The sequence below is a fragment of the Alosa pseudoharengus genome, unplaced genomic scaffold, assembly GCF_046254945.1.
Source record: "Alosa pseudoharengus isolate Yale_2024_CS ecotype anadromous, Long Island Sound unplaced genomic scaffold, YU_APseudo_1.1 YU_APseudo_1.1_scf_11, whole genome shotgun sequence".
Classification (NCBI taxonomy): Eukaryota; Metazoa; Chordata; class Actinopteri; order Clupeiformes; family Clupeidae; genus Alosa; species Alosa pseudoharengus.
This window is the reverse complement of record NW_027468576.1, coordinates 27,469,504-27,494,503: the sequence shown is the minus strand read 5'-3', so window position 1 is coordinate 27,494,503 and position 25,000 is coordinate 27,469,504. Positions and strand designations below refer to the sequence as shown.

The 25,000-nt window shown below is 47.8% G+C and overlaps 1 protein-coding gene across 1 annotated transcript in view; it reads left to right on the top strand.

The window, feature by feature from the left end:
• Positions 1 to 25,000, top strand: part of lrp8 (low density lipoprotein receptor-related protein 8, apolipoprotein e receptor) — a 136,331-nt gene that overhangs the window by 54,848 nt on the left and 56,483 nt on the right. Inside the window, exon 3 of the mRNA XM_076278647.1 lies at positions 8,239 to 8,361. Coding sequence (XP_076134762.1) covers positions 8,239 to 8,361 — 123 coding nt within the window. The remainder of the gene's footprint in view (positions 1 to 8,238; positions 8,362 to 25,000) is intronic.

The following is a 25,000-nucleotide window of genomic DNA, read 5'->3' as shown; positions in this document are numbered from 1 at the left end:
TACCACAGCACAGCATGTTGCTTCTACTGTTCATGTGCAGACGCAGAGAGGGAGAAGGAGAGATGGAGAGACAGAGACAGAAAAAAAGAGAGAAAGTGATGGATGCGATTAAAACATTGACCCATCAAGGAGACTGACTCAGAGGAAGGGGCCGCCAGATGGGTTGGTGTGCGTCTGCTAGTGTTAGTGTGTGTGTGTGTGTGTGTGTGTGTGTGTGCTATATGTGTGTATAGAGGAGAGGTGTGGGTGGGTGGGTGTGGGGGTTGTTTTCTCTCTGAGTGTTTCATAAATCAATGGAGCTCGGCCATCACATGTCACAGCTGTCCCTTAGGGGAGGGGGCAGCCAGGGCACGCGTGTCACATTAAATAAGAAAGGAAATGGCCTCCCACAGCACTTAAATGCATCCGCAACAAACACACACACACACACACACACACACGCACGCACACACACACACACACACACGCACACACACACACACACACAAATACATTACTACCACAACTACCTATGTACTTACACACAGATGTTTAATAGCATGCTTATGTTTAACCCACCTGCACACAGCTGTGGGTAAAGTTCTCACACACCTGTTCAGGCACATAGCAGGCAACAGCTCACACATTCTGGAGCTGAAGTGAATGTGTAAATCACTCTCACCTGATACATTTACTCACTCCTATAATGGGCTTTACACACGCCGCAATAATACCCTCAACTATTCCTCTCTTCCCCTCTGCACTCACCGGGGATGGTATTTATAAGGCTCTACACCCACCGCGTGTCTATAATTATTCACCTTTATTGAGCCCTACTCCTCTGGCGCCAGTTAGCGGAAGCCATGATGTATGGAGCTACTTCCCTCTCTGTCACACTGTATTATGTGGAATATTGTTAGGCGATAGATACAGCCGTATACCAATCTTCTCCTCTCCTGGGTCTCCTGTTCCTTTAGCCTCTTCTCTGTTTGCCATCTCATTACGGCTGGTTCTCCACTATAAGTGCGCGTGCCGGCTGGGCGTGAGTGTGCCTCGTGCAAACTGCCGGATTGCACACTCCACACTCCACACTCGACATTCAGAGCCGAGGCTCCAGCCAGGAATTGCAAAACAAAGCCCCCTCCTAGACTAACAACATCCAACTGTAAGATGATTACGTTCCGTGGGGCTAGAATAGCTGCAGATCAATCCCTATTGATTTCATTTACTTGGTGGTGGTGGTGGTGGGTTGAGGTAGGCCTGTATTTGCCATGTTGTATGTGTGCATTTGTGTGTGTTTGTGTGTGTGTCTGTGTGTGTGTGTGTGTGTGTGTGTGCACAGCGGGGGGTGGTTGTGGGCAGGAAGGTGGGAGATGAGGGAGAAGTGGAAAGCTGCTGAACTGTTACTTTGGCTGTGATGCAGCTGCCTGGCGTAATTAGATGTGCACTAATGGTGGCTGTGCGAGGGGAGCGTGTTTGATAATTTGTCGGCCTCCGCTGGCCATGAGTGTGTTTGAAGAAGAGGATCAACAGAGGGCCGGAGAAAGCAGTCAGGGAGAGAAAGACTAAGTGGAAGACGAGAAAGAGGGGGAAGAACATGTGAGAGGGGGGGGGGGTGAATGAAAAAGAGGAGGGTTGATGGAGAGAGAGAGATATCATGTGAAAGATGGAAGGGGTCATGAAAGAGAGAGGAAAAGGGAAGAGAGAAAAAGACAGATGAGATGAAACTAGTACAACCTCTTTCTTTTTCTCTCTCTCTCATCCCCTTTTTTTCTGCCCATTTTGCTTATCATCTCTGTGGCATTTGTTCCAGGTTCACTCAGTACAGTACGGAGAACTGTTAAGCTCCTTTGTGCCCCCTAATACCATTCTTACATAACCGCGACTCTTATTGAACCAACTCAAGGAGAAAGAGAGAGAGGGAGAGAGGAAGAAAGAGAGATGGAGAAAGAGAGAGAAAGAGAGAGAGAGAGAGGAGGCCTTCGGTGGTCCGCAGGGAGCTTGTGTTGTGGCGTACTGCTGACACAGGCAGGTGTCTGCCCCCGTGCCGATCCAGTCTGTGCCTCTCTCTCCTTTCATGTTCATCCCCAGCACCTCCGTCAGCGCACAAACCTCTCTCACATTCCTTTTCAACAGGCAGGCTGTTTTCTTTTCCTTTTTGGTTCGTGCTACTCAAACAAGAGACTCAAGAAAGAAAGAGAGAACAGAGAATGGCTGGGGTTTTGAACGGATGACTTGAAGTTTTTTTGGCAGCATCTGCATACAAAATCTTGCCCGGGAAAAGAGGTTAACCATTGTTGGCCTGACACGGAGGTTGTGGGTGATTCATTTGTGAAGGTTCTGGGGCGCCTTATCTTCGTACTGGTTTTGTTTTTTTTGTGGGCCACATCTCTGAATGACACGGGAGCTCAGGGTCTAACCTGCTGAGATGGCACTGCTGCCTTCATGTCTTTGTATGGATTCTAGTAGGTGCTCCTGAGCGTGCCTTTTTTGTGTCATTACTTGTTAAAAACGCTCAGACACAAACACACATAAACACAAACATACTCTCTCTCTCTCTCTCTCTCTCTCTTTCTTTCTTTTTCTCTCTGCTCTAACAGCTGATGCACACGCATCCATATTTACACACACACACACACACACACACACACACACACACACACACACACAGAAACACACACACTCCCAGACACTGCTGGCAAAGCGTTGTGGAGCTGAGCAGACTGCATCCCTGGGGACGTGCTCCTAAGTAAACCCTGGGTTTCAGTCACTCTGGTGCCTTTCCCAGCCGCTCACTAGATGTTCCATTGATTTTGCTATTCTCGGGACGACTGCACCATGCCGTGTGCTCCATGGTCGGTTGTGCTGGATCTGGAGCTGCAGGCCCCCCTTCTCTGTCAGCCCCCAACCCACCCCCCCTCCCCCCCCCCGAGACTGCAGACCTGCTGGGCATGCTGTTTCATGACCTGACATCAGCCGGCCTCGTCTAGGCGGTCCATTTCCACTGGGCTGTGTGGATCACTGCAAACAGTGACCTGTGTGTGTGTGTGTGTGTGTGTGTGTGTGTGTGTGTGTGTGTGTGTGTGTGTGTGTGTGTGTGTGTGTGTGTATAATAGTGTCATTTTCTAAATCGCTTCTCACTCTCACTCGTTGCATTTCTTTCTCTCCATATCCCCCTCTGTCTTTTGCTCTGATGTTGTCTCTTTCTCTCCCTCTCACTCCTCCTCTCTCTCTCTCTCACTCTCTCTTTCTCTCACTCTTTTCTCTCATCTCCACTCTCCATTTTATTTTTCTCACCTCCTTTCATCTTCTGGAAAGCAATCCCTGGTGTGACTGAACCTTCCCTCTTGGCATCCACATCTCCACCACACTCACACATGCACATACAGCCATGAACACACACCCACATATGCACTCTCTCTCTCTCACACACATAAACACACACACACACACACACACACACACACACACACACACACACACGCCTTCCAACAAAATGACTCCTTTCTCCTCCTACTCATAAGTAACATTCCACACACTGCACATCCATAGACATGCACACTGGCTAACACACACTCACACTACAGAAAGTTACACGTGTAGTCCTACATACCGATACCTCACTCTCTGTCATGAACAAATACACACACAAGGACACAGGCACGCAGCCATGCAATCCCACACGTGTCAGAGCTTTCAGAGCTTTTCCAAGTGGTCCAGTCTCCCCTCAGAATACACACACACACACACACACAGATACACACACGCTTCATGTCCTCCCCCATACTCCTCTCCTCTCCTCAGAAAGATTTACAGCAGGATCCACGTCGCTGACATGCTTGGCGATCAGACAGCCATAAGTGTCTGCTGAGTCCCTCGTAACAACCTCCCCTCTCAAACATCCCCAGCTCTGTCCCTCTCCTCCTCTTCATCACCAGCCCTGTCCCTGTCCCTCTCCTCCTCTTCATCACCAGTCCTGTCCCTGTCCCTCTCCTCCTCTTCATCACCAGCCCTGTTCCTCTCCTCCTCTTCCTCCTCCTCAGCCCTGTCCCTCTCCTCCTCTTCATCACCAGCCCTGTCACTCTCCTCCTCCTCCTCATCACCAGCCCTGTCCCTCTCTTCTAATTAGGGGCACATATTCCAGTTCTCTGCCCCCCCCCCCCCCCCCCCCCCACACACACACACACCACTGCTGCTGTCTCCACCAGAGATTGCAGCCCATCTATGGATTCCCCTGGCCCACAAGATGGAGGTCTGATTAGCCCATCCTTTAATGGCAGGGTCTCCTTATCTCAAATGAACTCTCAGAGACACATAAAACAACAGGCTTCACTGAGCCTCTCCCCAGCCCGCCCCTTGGCCCAGGACGTTTGGAGGGTAGCGTATATCACAGGCGGACTGATTAGCTCGGCTTAAATCACTTCAGTGAGCGCATGTGGGGGATGTTTCCTCGTGTGTGTGTGTGTGTGTGTGTATTAGAATTGTTGGGATCAACGATTTTGTTGATGAAACGGAAGCTTTTCTTTCGTTCTTTCTTCTTTCTGTCTGTCTGTCTGTCTGTCTGTCTGTCTGTCTGTCTGTCTGTCTGACTGTCTGTCAGTCTTGTTTCTTATTTATCCTTTATCCTTTTTGCTGAAATGGCATCATTCAATTTCCTTGTTTATTCCCAATCCCTGGAAAGCCCCAGGATTGGGGACACAGACTTGTGGGGCTGAACTAAATAATGGAAACAGTGTGGAAATGGCATGACGCTGACCTTCACCTGGGTCTTCCGAGGCTCGTCTGGCTCCTGCGCTTGGAATCTTAAAGAGTCACACATCTACACACACACACACACACACACTGGTCACAGTCAGTCGATCAGCGGAGGCTGTGACCTGTGGACCGTGTCACCTGGAGGATGTCAGTGCCTCTTAGCTCACTGTGCCATGCTGCGGTCCTCGGAGGGATGCAGGGATGGACTGCTGCCAGATAATCTGTGTGTGTGTGTGTGTGTGTGTGTGTGTTGCTGGGGAATTGGAAAACAAAGTACTCCTCCAGCTTCAAGTGATTCGCAGTGTCTGGGTGTGTGTGTGTGTGTGTGCGAATATGTTCTTTTGGTGTTGTCAAGGTTTCCACTGTGGCCTTGCTCTGTGTCCTTCTCCCCACAATGAGTGTGTGTGTGTGTGTGTGTGTGTGTGTGTGTGTGTGTGTGTGCTTGTGTGTGTGTGTGTGTGTGTGTGTGTGTGTGTGTGCCCTGTTTCCCCCTGATATGCACATATGGTGTCTCTTTTGTTTGTGTGCTTTGCAGTACTCACACAGTCAGTCTTTCATATGTACAGTATATGTATTTCTGTGAGTGTACATGTATTGGATGCATTTGACCTAAAGTGACTCTGTGTGTGTGTGTGTGCATATGTGTGTGAGTGTGCTTGCACACTTGGTTTGTATTCCGTCTGCTGATGAATAAGTCATAATCAGCACATCCTTGAGGCAGCTGCTGGGAAGGGGGCAGATTAAATTGGAGGCAGGCCTTGCCACCACACTGGGAAATGAGGAAGAAGTGAGACACACACACACACACACACACACACGCACGCACGCACACCCTGGTGTTTAAAACATGCTGTGTGAGTGCCAGCTGACTCACTGGAGACTCTCTCCCACTTTCCCAAATCAACAGCATCTGCTCAGGCTTCCAGCGATAACTTCCTCTTCTGGGGATCATTACAGAACCTATTAGAACAGCCGCAGCAGGTTGGCACTGCTCTCTCCCTCCCTCCTACAGAACACACACACACACACACACACACACACACACACACACACACACCCTCAAGGCCCACCAGTCATCACCCCCACTGCTCTCCACCTGTCGTGGCCGTACCCCTGTGTTTGAGATTGAGGTGGCGGTGGGGGTTATGGGGGCTGATGGGGGATTTGGAGAATATGGGACGCTCTGCACTACCTGAGTGGCTGGTCCACCTGTGAGAGCAATAAGGGGGGCTGCGAGATTAAAGATGGGGAGAGGAGAGAGAGACCGACTTTGTGTGTGTGTGTGTGTGTGTATGTGTGTGTGCAGAAGACTCATGGGTCAGGTGTGTGTGCTCTGTGCTTTTGTATGACTCAGAACTTTGAGTGTGTGTGTGTGTGTGTGTGTGTGTGTGTGTGTGTGTGTTTGTGCAGAAGACTCATGGGTCAGGTGTGTGTGTGTGTGTGTGTGTTTGTGAAGAAGACTCATGGGTCAGGTGTGTGTGTGTGTGTGTGTGTGTGTGTGTGTGTGTGTGTGTGTGTGTGAGTGTGTGTGTGTGTGTGCGCATATGTGTTGTTGACTCGTGCCCGTGACGCTGTAACAGGCAGTTAGGCTCGGGAGATGGAGGGCGGGTTAGCTGAAATCCCACTTCCTTGATGGGAGCAGGTCAGGGGGATTTGCTAAGTCTTCCAGCAGAGGTAATACTATTTCACACAAACCTGTGCACTGGAAGCCAGCCCTCCTCTCTCCCTTTTCTCTCCTCTCTTCCCCTCATTCCTTCTCTCTCCCTTTTCTCTCCTCTCTTCCCCTCACTCCTCCTCTCTCTCTTTTCTCTCCTCTCTTCCCTCACTCCATCTCCTCCATTTTCTCTCCTCTCCTCCTTCTCTCCTTCTCTCTCTCCCTTTTCTCTCCTCTCTTCCCCTCCCTCATCCTCTCACGTCCGGTGACTGGTGAAGACCCATATGAGGGATTTTATCAATCTTGTTTGTTAAATTAACGTGGCAAAGTGCCATAAACATTGCCCATTGTTGAATTAAAAAAAGCCCATTCATTCAATAATTATGTACTAATTTGCGTAAAGGCCTTATATATGTGGTTTGGTTCATATATTAAATACAAAGCTGTCTTTTGTCATCGCAATGGCAGAGAGAGGCTGTTATAATGACTGATTCAAAAAGTGGCATGTAGGATTTATTTCACTAGTGTTCAGAGACACATTGTTTTTTCGTCTGGACCCTGTATTATTTCTGACATGGTGAAATAATTGTACATTAGAGGTGGTGGCTGCACTGAGACGTCCCATCAGAGCCGCTGACAGTGAGCTATGGACAAAGGCCTGGGCAGTCACTTACAGCCACTGTATGAGCGCTATTTATGACCCTGTTGCCTGTCTGTCAACTGACCACAAATTTCCTAGTCACTTTCTCCCTAGTCATTCTTTATCACAGCTACTGAGAGGTGTCAGACCTCTTCGTAACACACACACACACACACACACACACGCACACACACACACACAGAGAGAGAGAGAGAGAGAGAGAGAGAGAGAGAGAGAAACACATTCCTCTTACACAGGTAGAGTTTATAGACTCTCTTAAAATGTGCACATTGCTGGATAATGTTTCCCGAGGGGGACGTCATTCAGAAGCAGCACAATGAGGCAGCCCAGTGTGCTGTGGTCACTCACTGGTCACCCACCTGAACAGCAGCACTGGCTAACTAGCCTCCTCCCTCAGCTGCTGCCTAGGGACAGCAGACCTGCTGCAGCGTGGAGAAGGACTCAGCTCAGTTCTGGGCTGGCTAACCCATATTTGAGGCTGGTGCTGGTGGCTGCAGGGGTAAAGGAGGCCAGTTAAGGCTCACTTTGTCATTCCCTTCTCCCACACACACACACACACACACACACGCATGCACACACACACACACACTCCACTACCACCCAGTAGATGCACAGTATGAATTCATCTGAAGGCTGAGAGAAGCAGAGAGAAAAGCTTTTTAAAGCCCCCCTGACCCCCCCCCCCCCCCCCCCCCCCCTTTGCAGCATCTGAAGGGAATGCTGAGGCCTTGTCATCTTGCCACGTGACGCCTCTAAGTGCTCTCTGGTTTTTGCCTGCTGTACAGCACGATTAGAGAAGGCAGGCAGGGAACGCTGAGGACAAAAAGCCTGTGTTCCTCTATGTGACAATAGGATACGCTTTTTATGCATGACTTATACGCCAGAGGGATCTCTTGTGTGCTGTCTCTACTGTATTTCTGCTTCATTCTTAAACGAGTGTTTTGGAGCACACAGACACATACTCTACACAGGATTGTTCTCTTTCTGTCTCCCTCTCTTTATTTCACTCTTTCTCTCAAGTACTTGCTCACTCTCCAAGATACACCAACATAAATGTACTCAATTCTCAATGCTCACTCTCTTTTTGATAAAGATGTTCAAATAAATGCTTGAATAGAGTGCCTGCACCTGTATTCACACCTGTTTCCTTTCTCTCTCTCTCTCGTCCTTTGTTATTTCGTCTGAGCAGCGAAGAAGACGTGTGCGACTACTGACTTTGCGTGTAAGAACGGCCAGTGTGTTCCTGCGCGCTGGAAGTGTGATGGAGAGCCTGAGTGTCCAGATGGGTCCGATGAAGCAGACGCCACTTGCAGTAAGAGATATTTGAGGATTTATCTTGAAGTGTATGCGTGTGTGTTTGTGTGTGTGTGTGTGTGTGTGTGGGGGTGCTTTGTGTGTGTGTGTGTGTGTGTGTGTGTGTGTGTGTGTGTGTGTATGTCTGGGGGGGGGGTGCTTTGTGTATGTGTGTGCATGTGTGGGGGGGGGCATGCTTTGTGTGTGTGTGTGTGTGTGCTCTTGTTTACAGTATGTCTCTCAGTGTATATGAGTGTATATGTGTGTGTTTATGTGCATGCAGGCTTATACAGTTTGTGTGCATATGAAAGAGTATGAAATACTGTACAGATATGTAGAGAGTCTTTGTGACAGAGAGAGAGATAAAGAGAGTGCGAGAGAGAGAGAGAGCGAGAGAGAGAGATTATTGGAGGGTTGATTTGTCTAAAAAAGACTCAGAAGACCTCTTATGAATTCAGATGAGGTTTCCTTGATGACCTACAGTTTACTCTCCACTTGACCCCCCAATCCCTCTGCCCTGAGGTGGTCCTGCACCTCTGGCCCACCCCACCCTCACCGAACCTGAGTCAGGCGCGCAGGATGCGGCACGCAAGCCGGGCTCTCTGACCGGTCAGGGTGCCGCCATCATCAGTCATCCAGGGCCCTGGTCTCTGCTTTAGGGCGGTGTGTGTATGGCGTGTTTGTGCTCTTCACTAATTGGTGGTGCCAATGTGTTTGCCTTCCACCCTGAATGGAAATGGCACTCACATGTCAACAGCTGTGCCAATTAACCTTTGGCCCGCCGCTGTTGACGTCTGTGCACTAGAGTCGCTTTGGATGGTTTTCGCCACGGCTCTCTTGGCAGTGCAACTCGTCTCTTCCTTTTCTCTCTCTCTCTCACACTTTCTGTTCCTCTCTCTCTTCTTGCTTTTCCGCTGTGATAGATGAGAGATCTTTAGAGCGAATCTTCTCCGAGAAGACACATTTCGTCTACCCCCATCAGAGGAAGTCATCGCTTTTTATTCACGGTCCAGAAGGATCCGCACCAAATAAACAAACACGCAGCGCTTTGCTCTGAGCTCTTCCCCAAAGAGCTGACCCTGAGACTGCACTGACTCACCTCCGCAACCTTTTATGCACCAACACACTCAACGTCCCACGCTTTGGGCAGAGAGCGAGAGAGAGGGAGGGATCAGGAGCTGCCACTCTTCTCAGACTGATTTTCTATTCTAGAACTGAGTTTGTGCTCTCAGGAGCTGTAGCTTGTGATGGTAGAACAGAGTTTTGAAGTGTCTATCCAGCACCTGAGTTCTGTTTGCTGGGCTGGGAGTGGTTGGCCTTGGCTCCATGGCGCTGGAGAGATGAAGTCCAGAGCCCTTGGGGAATGGGTTCAGATTCCTCCCCGAGGGGGTCAGGGTGTGGGTCTCAAGCGGGGTCAACTCTCCCAATCCCCCGACCCTGGAAGAAAAGGCTATTTCTGTCCAGTTGCAGGTTCAGGGATGAGGTGAGGGCTGATTAAATGTGCAGTGACACTGAGTTCTCCCTGGCTCTAAGCAGATTGATCGTATTGATCGTGGTGTGACACAGACATAACACACTCACAAGCAGACATATGTACCTGGGCACACATATCATATACTGTACACACCTGTACATAGACATGCAGGGACACGATCATCATTCATGCTTAATCCTAAAACAGAAAACTGCATGCACATACATGTACACTCACATGCACGCACACACACACACACACACACACACACACACACACACACACACACACACGGACACACAGCAAATCACATTTCACCCAGTAGACGATAAGGTCACTGGGCACTGGCCTGTTGCAGCTAAACCCATTCCTTTATTTCAAGAAACCAGGTTTGGCCACAAGATTGCTTTTGAAAATTGCTTTCAGCTTTTGCCAGTGGCCTCGGTCGGACTGACCTGCGCCGCGAGATCGAACGGGCCAGCTGAGAGAGAGAGAGAGTGAGGGCGAGGTGAGGCCAGACCGTCGCCCAGTACGGTCCATTTACGGAGGTCATGTTGGGGGCACCTGGATTGAGCACAGCTGTAATAAGTACAAGGTCACCCCAGGGTGCGTTTCTGTCTCGTCGTTAATGACGGGTCTCTTGGAGCCACATGTGATCTAACAAGCACTCCTAAACACGGTTCACTGTAGCTCCTAGTCAAAGCTTTCTGCTGTAAGCAAGCAGAGTGGAAGAAAGCTACTTCTCATATGCTATTTTGTCAAAATGGTGCACATTCATCACCTCCGTACTCCCTCCACCCTGACAGTAAATACATCTCTGATACGCCTGGTTGCTCGCTTACAAGTTGAGTCTTCAGAGCAGGTCTTCGGTACTGTATGACAGTTCTCTCTGAGGCAAAATCGCTATCCCTATCTATCCTCTTTCCACTGCCCGCTCCCTTAGGTGTTTATCCGCAGCCGTACTGGGTGGGGTGGCGAGGTGGGACGGAGGTGTGGGGGTGGGGGGGGGACACTGCAGCAGCGATTGTGTTCCGTGTGGTGAGTAATGGTGAAAAATGAGGTTTGGTTCACTAGCACTACCCCGCCGCGCTGCTGATGTCTTGATCAATGTCCGCGGCCGACAAAGTCATTATAGTTGCATTAAAAAGTAATAAACAGCAGCGTGTGAACACGAGCCGCGTGCTTATTTCACTCCGATCCCCACGGATCACCCGCTGGTGTAATTATGAAAAATGGTAATGCAGAACGCTTGGTAATTAATCAGAGAGGGTGTTGTTGGTAGTATCAGGTGGCGCGCTTACTGTTTGACCTGTGCCTGTGGCAGTGGACGGAACAGGCAAGCTACCCTGACCACCCTGTCGTCATGTTGCAGACAGATGGGTCAAACATAGGGCTGTGGCATTACTGACCAGCTGCTCAAAGATTAGGTGGTGGAGTCGTTGCTAATATTTCCATTTATTGAGTGGGGGCTAGAGCCAGATATGCCCCCCTAGTGGGATTTAAGGTAATAATGGATCAGATTATTACTAGATGGGCCTTTAGAGCATAATTCTGCAGCACATTTGGCCTTACTTGAGCACACATGCTGTGATTATTATTAAAGATTAAACATGGCAGAATAGACAGTATCATACTGCCTTTCAACATCCACCTCAAGATCAAAACCTGCAGATACAAACCCGGCAGATAAATACCAACGACGTGTTGTTGCAAATTGAGATCCCCTTCACCTCATCTCCATTTATTCAACCTTGCATTTGGTTCAGTTCTCCAGACTCTCGGGGCCACTCAACAGCGAAGTAATCCACAAACTTCTCCTTCTGGATCGATCGCGTGCATCCCTGGGCTTCATCATCTGCTTCCTGATCTGGCTCTTCCCCTGGTGCTCCGGGCTTGATCAGTTTGCAATTAACATTCTACCTTCACTCCTCCGCTCCGCTCCGAAACCAGCCTGTCTCGGCCCACTGATCCATCCAGACAGCTAAATAATGCAACTGATTGGATTGATTTCCCATGAAAGGAATCAATGGGTTTGACCCAGGAGATCAGCTCAATCAGAATAAGTCGACGGCCCTCCAGACGGCTTGTCAGGCGTTTTTGGTAATTACAAAAATTTCGAGCGAAAACGAGACGAGAGGGAGAAAAAGAGTTTGAACAAACTCAAAACCATGCTGGGGCTTCCATGAGTGCCGAATGACTGCATGATGGACCAAGTATTTCGGAGATTGATCATCTCGGCTGATTTATTCAAGGCATTTAATGGCCTCTTTCTTTGTTGATGATCCTCTTTTTATGCTAAACTGTCCCTAACGCTCTCTGTTTCTTAGAGCTGAGCTTGGCTGGCAGCTATAACAGCACAGAACCAAGGGTCGAAGCGTTTCTCGTGTGCACTGGACGGTCCGCCCCCCTCAATGTTGACTTATCGATCCACGCGCCCGTGTGTCACTCTGGCCGCCCGAGTCCGTCAGGGCTCGGCGGAATAGTCAGTTGATGAGGGGTAATTTGGCTGCATGCAGACTGCAGCGGCTGCAAATGAGAGCACTTCATGGTCCACACACGGGAGCCCACTCTCCACTTCTGGCGTCTGGTCGCCTCCGCCAGGCAGATTGAAGAGGCTCCTTGTCACATGCCATTACTCCCAGCCCTCGGCAGTCATCTTCACCGAAACACCAAGAGTGTCTTGGGGGGCGCTGCAAAGTTTGACACGCATACACACTTCAAACTTTTCCCTTAGTCATGCCCCTTACAAGACCACTTTGAATAGCCACTTGAGAAAAAAGGGGGGGTTATTGTCTTATGAACATCAAGAGCTGAGGAAATGACCGAACGTCAGTGCAGTTCGCTTTGGCTCATCCTCCGAATGTGTGCCAGAGGCTGACCCTCGCGCCTTCACCGCTGGACTGCGCCCTGGAGACAAAAGCCGGAGCCTATTATAGCGGGCTGGCGCTGGTTTTCAGTAGTTCATTATTGGGAATATCAGGGAAGGATTCAGTCAGATGCGGCGGACAGCTTCAATTTCATGCTTCAAGTGGCAGTTCTTCCCAGTAATTTCCCATGTGACGGAGCCCAGGAAGTGCTCTCAGGCCAACTGGTGACCCACAGCTGCCCCTTCTCTCCCCCTTACCCCTTACATCACACTCACACACTCACACACACACGCACACAGACACACTTACCTGTCACCGACCTCCCTGGTCATCAAGACCTTTGCAGTAGTGCTGAGGTGGTTGTGCAGCCCTACTGGTTATCGGGCAACTGTGAGTCCACCGATCAGAGCAGATTCTTCATCATTCTTCAATATTCAACAATGCAATCGGATCCATTTCAGTCAGGCAGAATTCTAGAACCCTGCTGTATCCACGTTGTGATTGACACTTTCTTGTAGCAGTTAGGAGACAGATGAGCCGAATGAGCTGTTCTTCACACCTTTTTTTCTCTGGCTCTTTTTTGTTGTTGTTTTTTTTGCATGTTTGTCTCAAACCACACGAGTCCAATTGAAGCATGCCGCTGAGAATTGAAGCATGCCATGTGAGAGAATTCAGCTAATTAGGAGCTGAATGTGACTAAGAAAACACTTGAAAAGGGAATGCTGGAGCCAGGTTATGATTGGTGTTCAGAAGCAGAGTGTTCCATCTCTTCTCTCACATACCTCCATCACACTTCAAGATCACTCCATTTTCTTCACATCGCATGGACCCTTTCAGCTCACCCTCATCAGGATGCTGATATAATCCTGCATGTCTTTCACACACCATCTGGCACATGCAAGTCATGGTTTGGTTTTGTCACTTGGAGTGTGTGTGTGTGTGTATGTGTGTGTGTGTGTGTGTGTGTGTGTGTGTGTGTGTGTGTGTTTATGTAAAGTGAAATGAGAGAGAAAAAGAGAGAGAGAGAGAGAGAGAGAGAGAGAGAATGAGAGAGAGAGCACTCATGCAAAATTTTACCTGCAAACATGACTACTAGACATTCAATGGAAATGGTACACAAGATGCTCTGTTTGCCGTCACTGCCTCGCAGCAAACATAGGCAGCACAACCATTGCATTCCACTGGCCCTCAGCAACATCTTCACTCTTCCATTCTCTCTCCCCCAAGTGAAACGTAACTGTCGGGCATAACAAACAAAATCGTCAGTCGAGCGTGCCTGTCATGCACAAAACCCCGACCCCCCCACCCCCCACGTACGCAGACTACAGTGTTTCCATCAATGCCATTTTTACGCATCATTAGCGGGCCCTGAGCTCCACAGCCATTGATCCTTCATCACAGAGCCCTCAGGGGTCTGTTTCTCCCAGCCCTGCATATCCCAAACACCTCTATGGAGGTGTATACATGACTCCTAGCCCACGCATGGATGCTTCAATGCACACACACACTGATAGACGCATACATAGCGCTCACAAACTACAGTAAGAGCTTGTACAAAGATAAGAGACACAAAGTAGTCTTCTTTAATCTTCTTGGGTTATATTGGTATTCATGACAGAGGCTTCTCATATCAGCATTAAGTCCTGATTTGGTGGACAGCTGCTTAAAGACTTTATCAAGGATGCAGTTTAGATGTATGCGTCTGGAGGACCCCAAAATGATATCAGATTGACAACAGTTTTTTTTTTTTACCTGTTTCTTATCGAGCCAGGCTAGCAGATGCTGACGCAGCTCTAATTTGAGCTGAAAGCAAAATGCTCTCAGAGCATTACTTTGGTTTTGTCTAGACATTTCAGACCAGGTACCTATATCAGTCTCATTAAAATCCAGGGGCTGGTGCTGTTCATTCAGCGCAATCCTCTAAACGCAGGTGTTCTGGGGAAGTGGCAATTTCCTGTGTGTGTGTGTGTGTGTGTGTGTGTGTGTGTGTGTGTGTGTGTGTGTATGTGTGCTAAATCTCTCTTCTACGCTCCTCTCAGGCTTGATTTGGTCTGCTGCAGTTGTCCCCAGAAATGTTCGGGAGGCTTCAACTCCCTCTGCTAAGTGACATGACATACAGACATAGTGATGCCACTCTCTCTCCATTCAAAATAGACCCCGCCAAAATAGACTCTACCATAGTAAACTTCCACTTAACATTAAACTGTAACATTAAGCATTACACTTCTTTCTGTCTCCCTCTCTCTGTCATCACTCTGTTTATCTTCTTCTCTCTCTCTCTCTCTCTCTATCACCCTCTTTTTTCCCCCTCAGGCTCACCCGGGCGCACAGAGATTATTTTTTCACAAGACACCTCTAATCACACACAACCTTGATTAACAGCCAGGCAGTCTGCGCGAGAGATCCTCAGTCCCTGTCATAAAGTGGATTGTCTGTGTTGAAGGAGGAGGTGGGGGTGGGCGGGTGGGTGGGGTGGTGGTTGTGAAAGCGCTTCACAAACACATGTAACAAATTAGCGGTGGTTCAAAAAAGAAGAGATAGCTGCTCATCCTTGTTAAATGCGTTGCAGGTTGCATGTCAGGCTGCCCTCTAAAAGATCTTCAAAGAGGAGACAGCGGGTGCTTAACTCCAGCATTAAGATATCACAGGATGGGGGGATTGGGACAAATGAGTCAATATCAAATCACAGCTCGCCTCCATCGCCCCCCCCCCCCCCCTCACCCCACCTCTTCCATTTTAATTGAATGTGCGAGACAAGGCGCGCTATGAAAATCAATCAGACTTTTGTGTTCTCAGATTACTCTAGCTGTAGAAGCATCAAGCAGGATTCACCAGAAGGACACACAAACACAGACACGCCAATACACACACATACACACACACACACACACAGACATACGGCTTTTACAGACAGTTTGTCTTCTCTTTTATTTTTAGAACCCATTCAGAAGAGGTGCTCTCTCATGTGTGCACTCTCTACCTCTCTCTGTCTTTCTCTCTCTCTCTTTCTCTCTGTTCTCTCTTTTTCTTTGTCTCAGTGGCAAAGGCATCTCCTCTCATACACCCCCCTCTCTCTCTCTCCCGTCTGGTGCTTCACGCTCCACTTTCCTCCTTGGGAACGCACACGGCGCAGATAAACAGGGCCACGGGGATTCTCATTCTGCTCGGCCGTGTGTGTGTGTGTGTGTGTGTGTGAGTGAGTGTGCGCACAAGGGGTGCAGGCACTCGTGAAAACACGCCGGATTGCCCAATCTCCTTGCATATGGGTGGGCAAGCAACAACAACGAAACATGCTGGGAAAATGCCTTTAACCAATCTCGGCGACCTGAGAGACCAACACCTGGCTATTTCTTGTTGGGTCCTCACGTGTTCTGAGGGCTACATCAGGACTGCACTACTCTGATAAAAATCCAGAAATATTGGAAACTTTAATTAAAGGTTTGAGGGAAGCTTAGCGATAAATATAACATTAATTGAACATAATAATGGAGATTGCTTTATATTTGTGTTATTTTGCATAGCAATCCTATCAGTTGTGAGTATAACATCAGGTTTTAGCTCCAGTCATACCAACCGGTGGTGTATGAAGGCCCAGTGTGCTAGTCTGAGGGCGCTGGCCGGTGGAGCTTCCTTCCTTCTTCATCCTGTCTGTCTAATGAGTAAGTCAGTCCTCCACTGAGCTGAAACCTAAGAGGCTCGCCTAACTGGAGCCTTTTCTAGTCGACAAGATGGCTGCCGGGGCCTCATGGGGCTTTTCCGGGTGGCCGAGAGTTTGGGAGGTGTCTGTCCGTCCGTCCGTCTGTCTGTCTGTCGGTCTGGTCCGCTGTGAGGATGAGTGATGGGGGCTGGACATTAATGAGGCCTGATAATCTGTTTACAAGCAGGAGATGAAGGCAACCGCTGAAACCACCTGCAAACTTGTCAGACGTGTCATAACGAATTAATGATTCACACTGCCACATGATATGAATCCTTACTACAGTACATGGGGCTTTCTGAATGACTTTAAAAGGTCAGTTTTAGCATTTCCCTTCCTGACGTCATACTGGTTTCTCAGTTTAAGGCATGGTAAGGTTGGTATTTTTTAGGGAATTTTTTTGGGTTGGCTCTGCGGACTTGTCACAAGGTTTAAAAACATCCTGCTGAATATCACTCAACATACAGTATGTGTGGCCATATTAACCATTGCCTTCTCTTGATAGACAGAAATAGGCAGAAATTATAATAAAACATTGTGCAGGGCAACTGAGGTAAAAGTAATCACAAAGTAGTTGAGAAAGCAACATAATGATGATTGATAAATAATCTATATAGAATGCCTGGTCTAGTTGGTTGAGAATGTAGAAAGAAAAATGGGTAACACTTTACTTGTTGGGTGAGTTCATAACTGCAGCTGTCATAAACTGCACATAAAAAATTCATGACTTTCATGACTCAACATTCATATCAAACCTTTCATAAATGTGGAAGACAGAACAACGAGAACTTGTCAAAATAAAAGTCCAAAGTAGCAAAGCAGCATTGCCGTTTTTGGTCCAAACCTCTTACCTGATCACGTCACATCTGGGTCAATGGGCTACTCCAGTGCCAAAAAGACAGAACATCGTCAAGCAAATAATTTTTGTTTCATAAAATGTATTTGTTTTATGATGTAACCTTTGCAGATGATTTCTCATCTTTTGCTACTGGGAATGTCCAAACACACGGGTCAGCTGAATGTAGGCTAGTTTACCTCCCAGTGTTAAACTCAGTGATTACGAATACTTCACAACTTGTATGGTAAAGTGACATTCGATGTAGACTTATAAGATATTCATGAAATATTTGCAAAGGCTGAAGAGATTAAATGAATGGTATCCAGGTTACACAAATACAATGTTAGACTTTTATTTTGACAAACTGTCGTCGTTCTGTCTTCCACATTCATGAAAGGTTTGGTAGAATATTGAGTCATGTCTCATGAAACAGTCATGAATGCTTTATGTGCAGTTTATGACAGCTGCTATGAATGTGTTATGAACTCACCCGTCAAGTAAAGTGTTACCGAAAAAGGAAAGGCAATGGAACTGGTTGTTCTGACTCCAAATGAACTATTTGCACAAAAGCGGGGCCGTTGTCCATATGTCTGTGCTGCATTTTAATGTAGCATTTGCATTTCAGAACACTCTAATTTAGATGGTTAAAACATTTAATAAGTGTGTTTTCCTTTTAATCATTCAAATTAAATCAGTTATAGCCATATTCAACGTAGATTTTGAGTACATCTGCAGGAAGTGTCTGCATAATTAAACAGTTAGAAAAATTGTTGGTTTCATGCCATTAAATGAGGCATTAGGTGGAAGTAATTGTGCTGCTGCCATCACATACATATTTGCAACCACATTCCCTGTCTGTTATACATATGCCATGTTAACTAAAGCAGCTTGGGTTTGAAATGGGGGGAAAAAAGGATTTTAGCACAATTACATTCACGGCCAACGTCACAATGGCTCGCCATGGCAAACCTATGGAGACGTGCAGGAAGTCAAGACAAAGTGTAATTAAGGCATAGCGTAGCCTATTGACTGGCACCGTATAGGATTCCTGTCATGTGTGTGCCCTGGATAGCATAGCGTCTGTGTGTGTGTGTGTGTGTGTGTGTGTGTGTGTGTGTGTGTGTGTGTGTGTGTGTGTGTGTGTGTGTGTGTGTGAAGCATTTTGGATGGGTCTCTGGAGGGCTTGTTTGTCTGACTGTTCGTGTGTGTGTGTGTGTGTGTGTGTGTGTGTGTGTGTGTGTGTGTACATATCTGAGTGTGTCAGTAGGCCAGCCCTCAGGTGAATAGAAGCCCCAATTCCCCATACCCAATTCCAGATTCCCCCTCATTGATATTCCTCTGACGGTGACCTGAATCTGACCTCAACCTTTTCTATCTCTCTCTCTTCTCTTTTCTCTCTTTCTCTCTGTCTGCGTCTCTCTCACTCTCTCTCTCTCTCACTCATGTCTTACCCCGCGGGTAAACAAATGTCAGTGTGCTCCCCCGTCCTGCTTCTGGGCAGATTTATGATTGTGTGTGTGCGTGTGTGTGTGTGTGTTTTGGGAGGGTGGGCAGGGGTGGTGAGGTTGTGTTAACGTTGGCTAATGAAGCAGTGCGTCTTGTACAGGCTGCTGTGACTTACTGGATTATTTGTGGGATTTCACCTCATTGTCTGAGGACACACTTGCTGTAGGCTCCCCACACACCCCTCTACAGACTTGAGAAATGCTATCTTTCTGTCTGTCTGTCTCACTGTCTCAATCTCTATCTCTCTCTCTCGCTCTCTCTGTCTCTCCCCCTCTTCCCTGCTCTCTTATTTGACATGTCCGTTTCTTTTGCTCTCTGTCTGTATAAGGCTTACTGCTGACTGGTTAATGTTCTCTCTCATCCTCTTGTAGAGTAGAGTAGATCTCTTTCCTTTGTTTTCTCATTTGTCTTCCATTTGCTATGCTATTTGCTATGCTACAACTCTCTTCTTTCCTCTCTCTCTCTCCATCCCCCTCCCTCTCTCCCTTTCTACTTCTCTCTCTCTCACTCACACACACACACACACACACACACACACACACACACACACACACACACACACACACACACACACAGTTGTCTTTGTTTTGCTTTCTCCCTCCCCATGTTATTTGCTCCTTCACCATCTCCATCATACAAAGCAAAGCATAATGTGGGAACCTGTCTTCCTTAACAGAAATCAATTTCTCAATTAGATTTTCAGCCAAAAGATTTATCTTGTCTTTTTGTCCGCCCCCCTAATTATTTGCATGTTATTTTCCATCACCATGTATTCTCCCTTCCACCTCAGCTGTCCTTTATATTCGTTTGCTTCCTCATACTCCTTGTTATTCCGTCTTGAAGTTCATGCTGATTATGTGATGGTTAAAATGATAACATTGTGCTCCATCAACGCTGTCTCGTCTGTTTAATGATGCCTTCATTGTTCCCTTCTTCTTTTGTGCACTCCACGGTGCCTGTCATGCATTTGTTTTTGTTTGTGTAATTCCTTTCAGTGGTATATTAAAAGCCTTCTAAATGTCTAATTTACAGTTAAAAGCCTCACAACTTCACATGGCCAATGCTATTGGTATTTCATGGCTATAATGGTATTTCAGTCACAGTATACATAATAGAGGGAACAGAGAAAGGAGAAAGGAAAGCAGAGACATTTCTTTCCCTCGTCTTTCTTCTCTTCTCTCTCTCCGTTCTCGTCTCTTCAGTGTGCTGTGATATCCTGCTCTGCCATGTCCAGTTGCTTGTGTTTTATTGATAGTGAATGACCACTCTGGCCCCTAACTTTACTGCCCAGACTCCTGGTGTGATAAAAGTTTATGGTGCTCGTAGATATCACGTTTACCTCACCACTCTGGCCCTAGCGTCCCTCTAATTATTGTCATTCTGAGAGATGATCCTCCATTTATGACCATCACATTATCTGACACATAACTGAAGAGATGCTATTGAGCAGACACCTGAGGGCAAACAAACTCCTCCTTAATTTCAGATACATACAGTAAGTTTTTAGATTCTTTGTTCTGTAGGTATGAGATTTCCACAGTGGCAATTGAACAACCAAGCCTACAGTAACATTACACTGCATGACAGCGACAATGCACAATGCTGTGGCCGTCTATGATCCGATCAGCAACATAACCACACAACCACAACCACTCTTAAATGAACCATCAGTTAATTATGTTTCTCTCTATTTCTCTACCTCTATTTTTTCCCCTCTCTCTCTCTTTTCCCCCCATCACTTCACTCACTCTATATTCATTTCTGTCTGTCTCCAAATGGTGGGTCATATGTCTTACTGAGTCATTGTCTCAGGTGGATCTAGATGATGCAGAAGAGGAATCATTGCATGTGTCTAGCTGAGCACTTAGGAACAATTGCATGTTGCCAAGAATAATGAGTTTGGTTTTGTTTTTTTAAGAAATAAAAGCTCCCTGTGAGCCTACTCAGAAAATTGCTATTGACCCCAGTTCAGGTCCCTTTTTCATGTTTTTTTTTGCCTGCCTTCGCTCTGCTCTGAAAACTTTGTTTCTTGTTAGGTGAGGCAGAGTTTTTGAAAAGAGTGCGGTCTCCTCAGGTTAACTAGGGAATTTAAGGTTTTCAAACCTTCATCGACTGAACTTAAGACAAGGCTCAGTGAGGGCTAGACTTGGACTGTGTGTGTGTGTGTGTGTGTGTGTGTGTGGAGGGGAGGGGAAAGACGGAGGAGTGGGTGGTCAGTGACGAAGGTGGTGAGCAGAGCTAAGCTGAGCTGAACTGGATGAAGCAGGTGAACAGCAGACAGGAGATGGACACAGGTGATGAGTGGAGGGGAGGTCAAGCTGTTGCAATGTCCAGACTGGACCGGAGGCACCAGACCGAAGACTAGAGTGGACCACGTGTGTGTGTCTGACCAGGACTGGAACAGGTCACTGCAGCTCTGCGGACTTCAAAGAATGACTTTTTCCCCCACCTGAGTGCCAGAGGCACAGGTGGGCATATGAGGAGACAGCCTCCACATCAAAGGGAAGCTCTCATAATGGGAAAATGCCTGGAAAAGTCACCCATCCAAATACCCCAAATACTCTCCCCATTAATTACTTTTTTATTCCATGATTGAAATCTTTGAAATCTTGAAATTTTATAAAGAGTATTAATAACCTTTTTCAACTCATTGCTTTTCAGCTGATAAAAAAATGCTCCTGCGCACGTGATTTCTTTGTTTTTGCACCACCTTTTGACTTCTTGTCCATGCATGTTATTCTCACCTGACCTACTGAATAATCATTTCTCACTGTAAGGCCGTAGTCACCCCCAGTAGGTCTTACCCCCTGTAATGATTCGCAGCAGTGTAATCACACATGCGCCGATGTCAGTGTCGTTACAGTGTCCCATGACGATGAGTTAGATCCTTCATTGCTTTGCCATCACCTCCCTTCCCCCCTCCTCCCTCCCACATGTAAAATGTACCTAGAAAGCCCTTGACAACAAATTGATTATCTTTACATTAGCCTCATGGGTTATGAGGTATCCGAATCAATCAGGTCCGCCGTGGTTTTTTAATGCATGGAGGGGATGGGGAGGCCATGATATGTGGCGTCTTTCTCCTATGCAGCTCCCAACTCCACCTCCTCCTCTCCACCTCCTCCCCCCGTTTGGTGAAATGGAATTAGGCAGGCAGTTAATCACAAGGACATTAGCATACTGTACGGACAGCCTCTCCAGTCTTATCATGGCTGCCGCCCCAGAGGAACGTGCAATGAATGCCATAGCGTCTCTCTCTCTCTCTCTCTCTCTCTCTCTTTCTCTCTCTCTCTCTCTCTCTTTCTTCGTTCTCCCGCTCTCTCCCTCTTCTCCTTTCTCTCTCTCTCTCTACTAATGGGATCACATGAGCAGATACACACACACACACACATGCACACACACACACACAAACACACACAGACCTAGACAAACATAAAATACAGGCGCACAGGCACACTCTTGACATAATTAATTTCTACACAAACACACGAGAGACACACATACCTGTATGTAGGGTAATGCATGTTATGCACGCACACAAACACACACGGATGCACAGCACCCAAATAGGCACACATTTGTGATGTAATTAATTCCCTTTCTCTCTCTCAAACACACACACACACACACACACACACACACACAGTCAGCCATGTGTATAAATAACCTCTCTGGCTGGCACTGAGACACGGAGGCCAGACGAAGGCTGGCGCTCCCAGAGCGCCCCGAGACTCACCCCGGCCCTCCACTCCGCTGTCTGCACGTCCCGTGATGAACGTCAGCCATAAAGCCAGCATTTATTAGGGCCTTACAATGCTCCGCCGAGCACTTATTAGGCGTTTTTATAGCCCTGCGCTTTTTATGCACGCGGTAGCAGGAAATAATGTCGAACAGATCTGTTTAGATGCCTTACCTCAGCATCGACCACCAGCGTCCCTGTCCTTCACCCAGAGGGGTCTGTGTTTGGAGTTGATGACCAGGGGAAGGCGGAAGTGTCCTGTTCTCCCCAGAAGTCTTTAAGGCAGGGCTGGGGTGCTGGGTTGGTTGGCAGCTCTCTGACGTCGGGGCTACTGGGGATGTGAGAGGATATAAAATATTCATTCCTTACACATCGCTTGGATGAAGGCACGTGTGATGGGGCTGATTCCAGCCCAACAGAGTGAGAACGTCCAAGTTGTTTAAGTGCGAGTGTGTGTGTGTGTGTCAGAGAGAGAGAGAGAAGGAGAGATCGATGTATCATTTTGTCATAGTAATGATAGTTCTGATCATGGCAAAGGATGCTTCTTGCAAAGGCTGTGGTTTTTATAGCCTTGTTTCTCTGCTCTAGGGTACTGGCCGCCTGTGTGCTTGTGTGTATGTGTGCCAGCATGTGTGTTTGTGTGTGTGTGTGCCAGCATGTGTGTGTGTGTGCCTGCATGTGTGTTTGTGTGTATGTTTCAGTGCTTACTAACAGGAAGGAATCATGTGCACCTCTAGTAGCTTTCTTTTCCAACCCGCAGTGATTTTTTTTTCCCCACTGGTGTTTTCCACCACTATAAAATGTGTGTGTGTGTTTGAGCCTTGGAGGTGTGTGTGTGTGTGTGTGTGTCAGAGCTCTGTGTGTGTGTGTTCTGGCATTGGAGGCGTCTGTGTGTGAGCGCCAGGCCATGTGCCTGCTGTCAGTGCAGCAGCCCCTGTGGAGAACACTGAGGTGGCAGAGCAGGGGCCTGCGTCCACTGTGCCACTCAGAGCCTGCCAACCCTCGGCCCTCTCCCTGTTCCAACGGCCATCACAATGCCTAAACGACTGCATGTGATTTCCTCAGGGAGGCCACCATGCAGCTCCGCCACAGAGCCTAGCTGCCTTTGTATTAGTCACCAGAAAAGCTTCACCGATCAGTCCCACCATGCAGCTCCGCCACAGAGCCTACTGTAGCGGTCTTTGTGTTAGTCACCAGAAAAGCTTCACCAATCAGTCCCACCATGCAGCTCCGCCACAGAGCCTAGCTGTCTTTGTGTTAGTCACCAGAAAAGCTTCACCAATCAGTCCCACCATGCAGCTCCACCACAGAGCCTGTCTTTGTGTTAGTCACCAGAAAAGCTTCACCGATCAGCCCCACCTTGCAGCTCCGCCACAGAGCCTAGCTGCCTTTATGCAAATCACTAGAACAGCTTCACCGATCAGTCCCACCATGCAGCTCCGCCACAGAGCCTAGCTGTCTCTGTGTTAGTCACCAGAAAAGCTTCACCAATCAGTCCCACCATGCAGCTCCGCCACAGAGCCTAGCTGTCTTTGTGTTAGTCACCAGAAAAGCTTCACCAATCAGTCCCACCATGCAGCTCCGCCACAGAGCCTAGCTGTCTTTGTGTTAGTCACCAGAAAAGTTTCACCGATCAGCCCCACCTTGCAGCTCCGCCACAGAGCCTAGCTGCCTTTATGCAAATCACTAGAACAGCTTCACCGATCAGTCCCACCATGCAGCTCCGCCACAGAGCCTAGCTGTCTCTGTGTTAGTCACCAGAAAAGCTTCACCAATCAGTCCCACCATGCAGCTCCGCCACAGAGCCTAGCTGTCTTTGTGTTAGTCACCAGAAAAGCTTCACCAATCAGTCCCACCATGCAGCTCCGCCACAGAGCCTAGCTGTCTTTGTGTTAGTCACCAGAAAAGCTTCACCGATCAGCCCCACCTTGCAGCTCCGCCACAGAGCCTAGCTGCCTTTATGCAAATCACTAGAACAGCTTCACCGATCAGCCCCACCTTGCAGCTCTGCCACAGAGCCTAACTGCCATTATGTAAGTCACCAGAATAGCTTCACCGATCAGTCACACCATGCAGCTCCGCCACGGGACCTAGTACCTTTTTCTTCATGGTGGAGTAGCAGTATTAACACAGCACATTGGTTTTAACCGCTCTTTGTGGAGTCATTGAAGGATGTAAAGTAGTCGAGTCCCACGATGCAGTTCTCTCTCTGAGCTTACAATGGTCAAACAAATTTAAACGAATTTGCCCCTCTGGTATAACTGTATAATGAGCATAAATTTGTGCTTAGACGCCTATGGGAACAGATGAATAAACAAGCCAGAAGCACGACTCACACATACACACACACACACACACACACACACACACACAGTTATGTTTCACTGCCCTCATCGGCACATAAAACTTCACTGAACTCTGATAATGTAAAATAATTCAAAGCGGCGCCTCCTAATGCAATTCTTTTCTCTCCAAGGGGAAGCGTAATCATTACTCCTCCTCGGCGTTATCTGTGTGCATCTTTGGAAAATTTCATT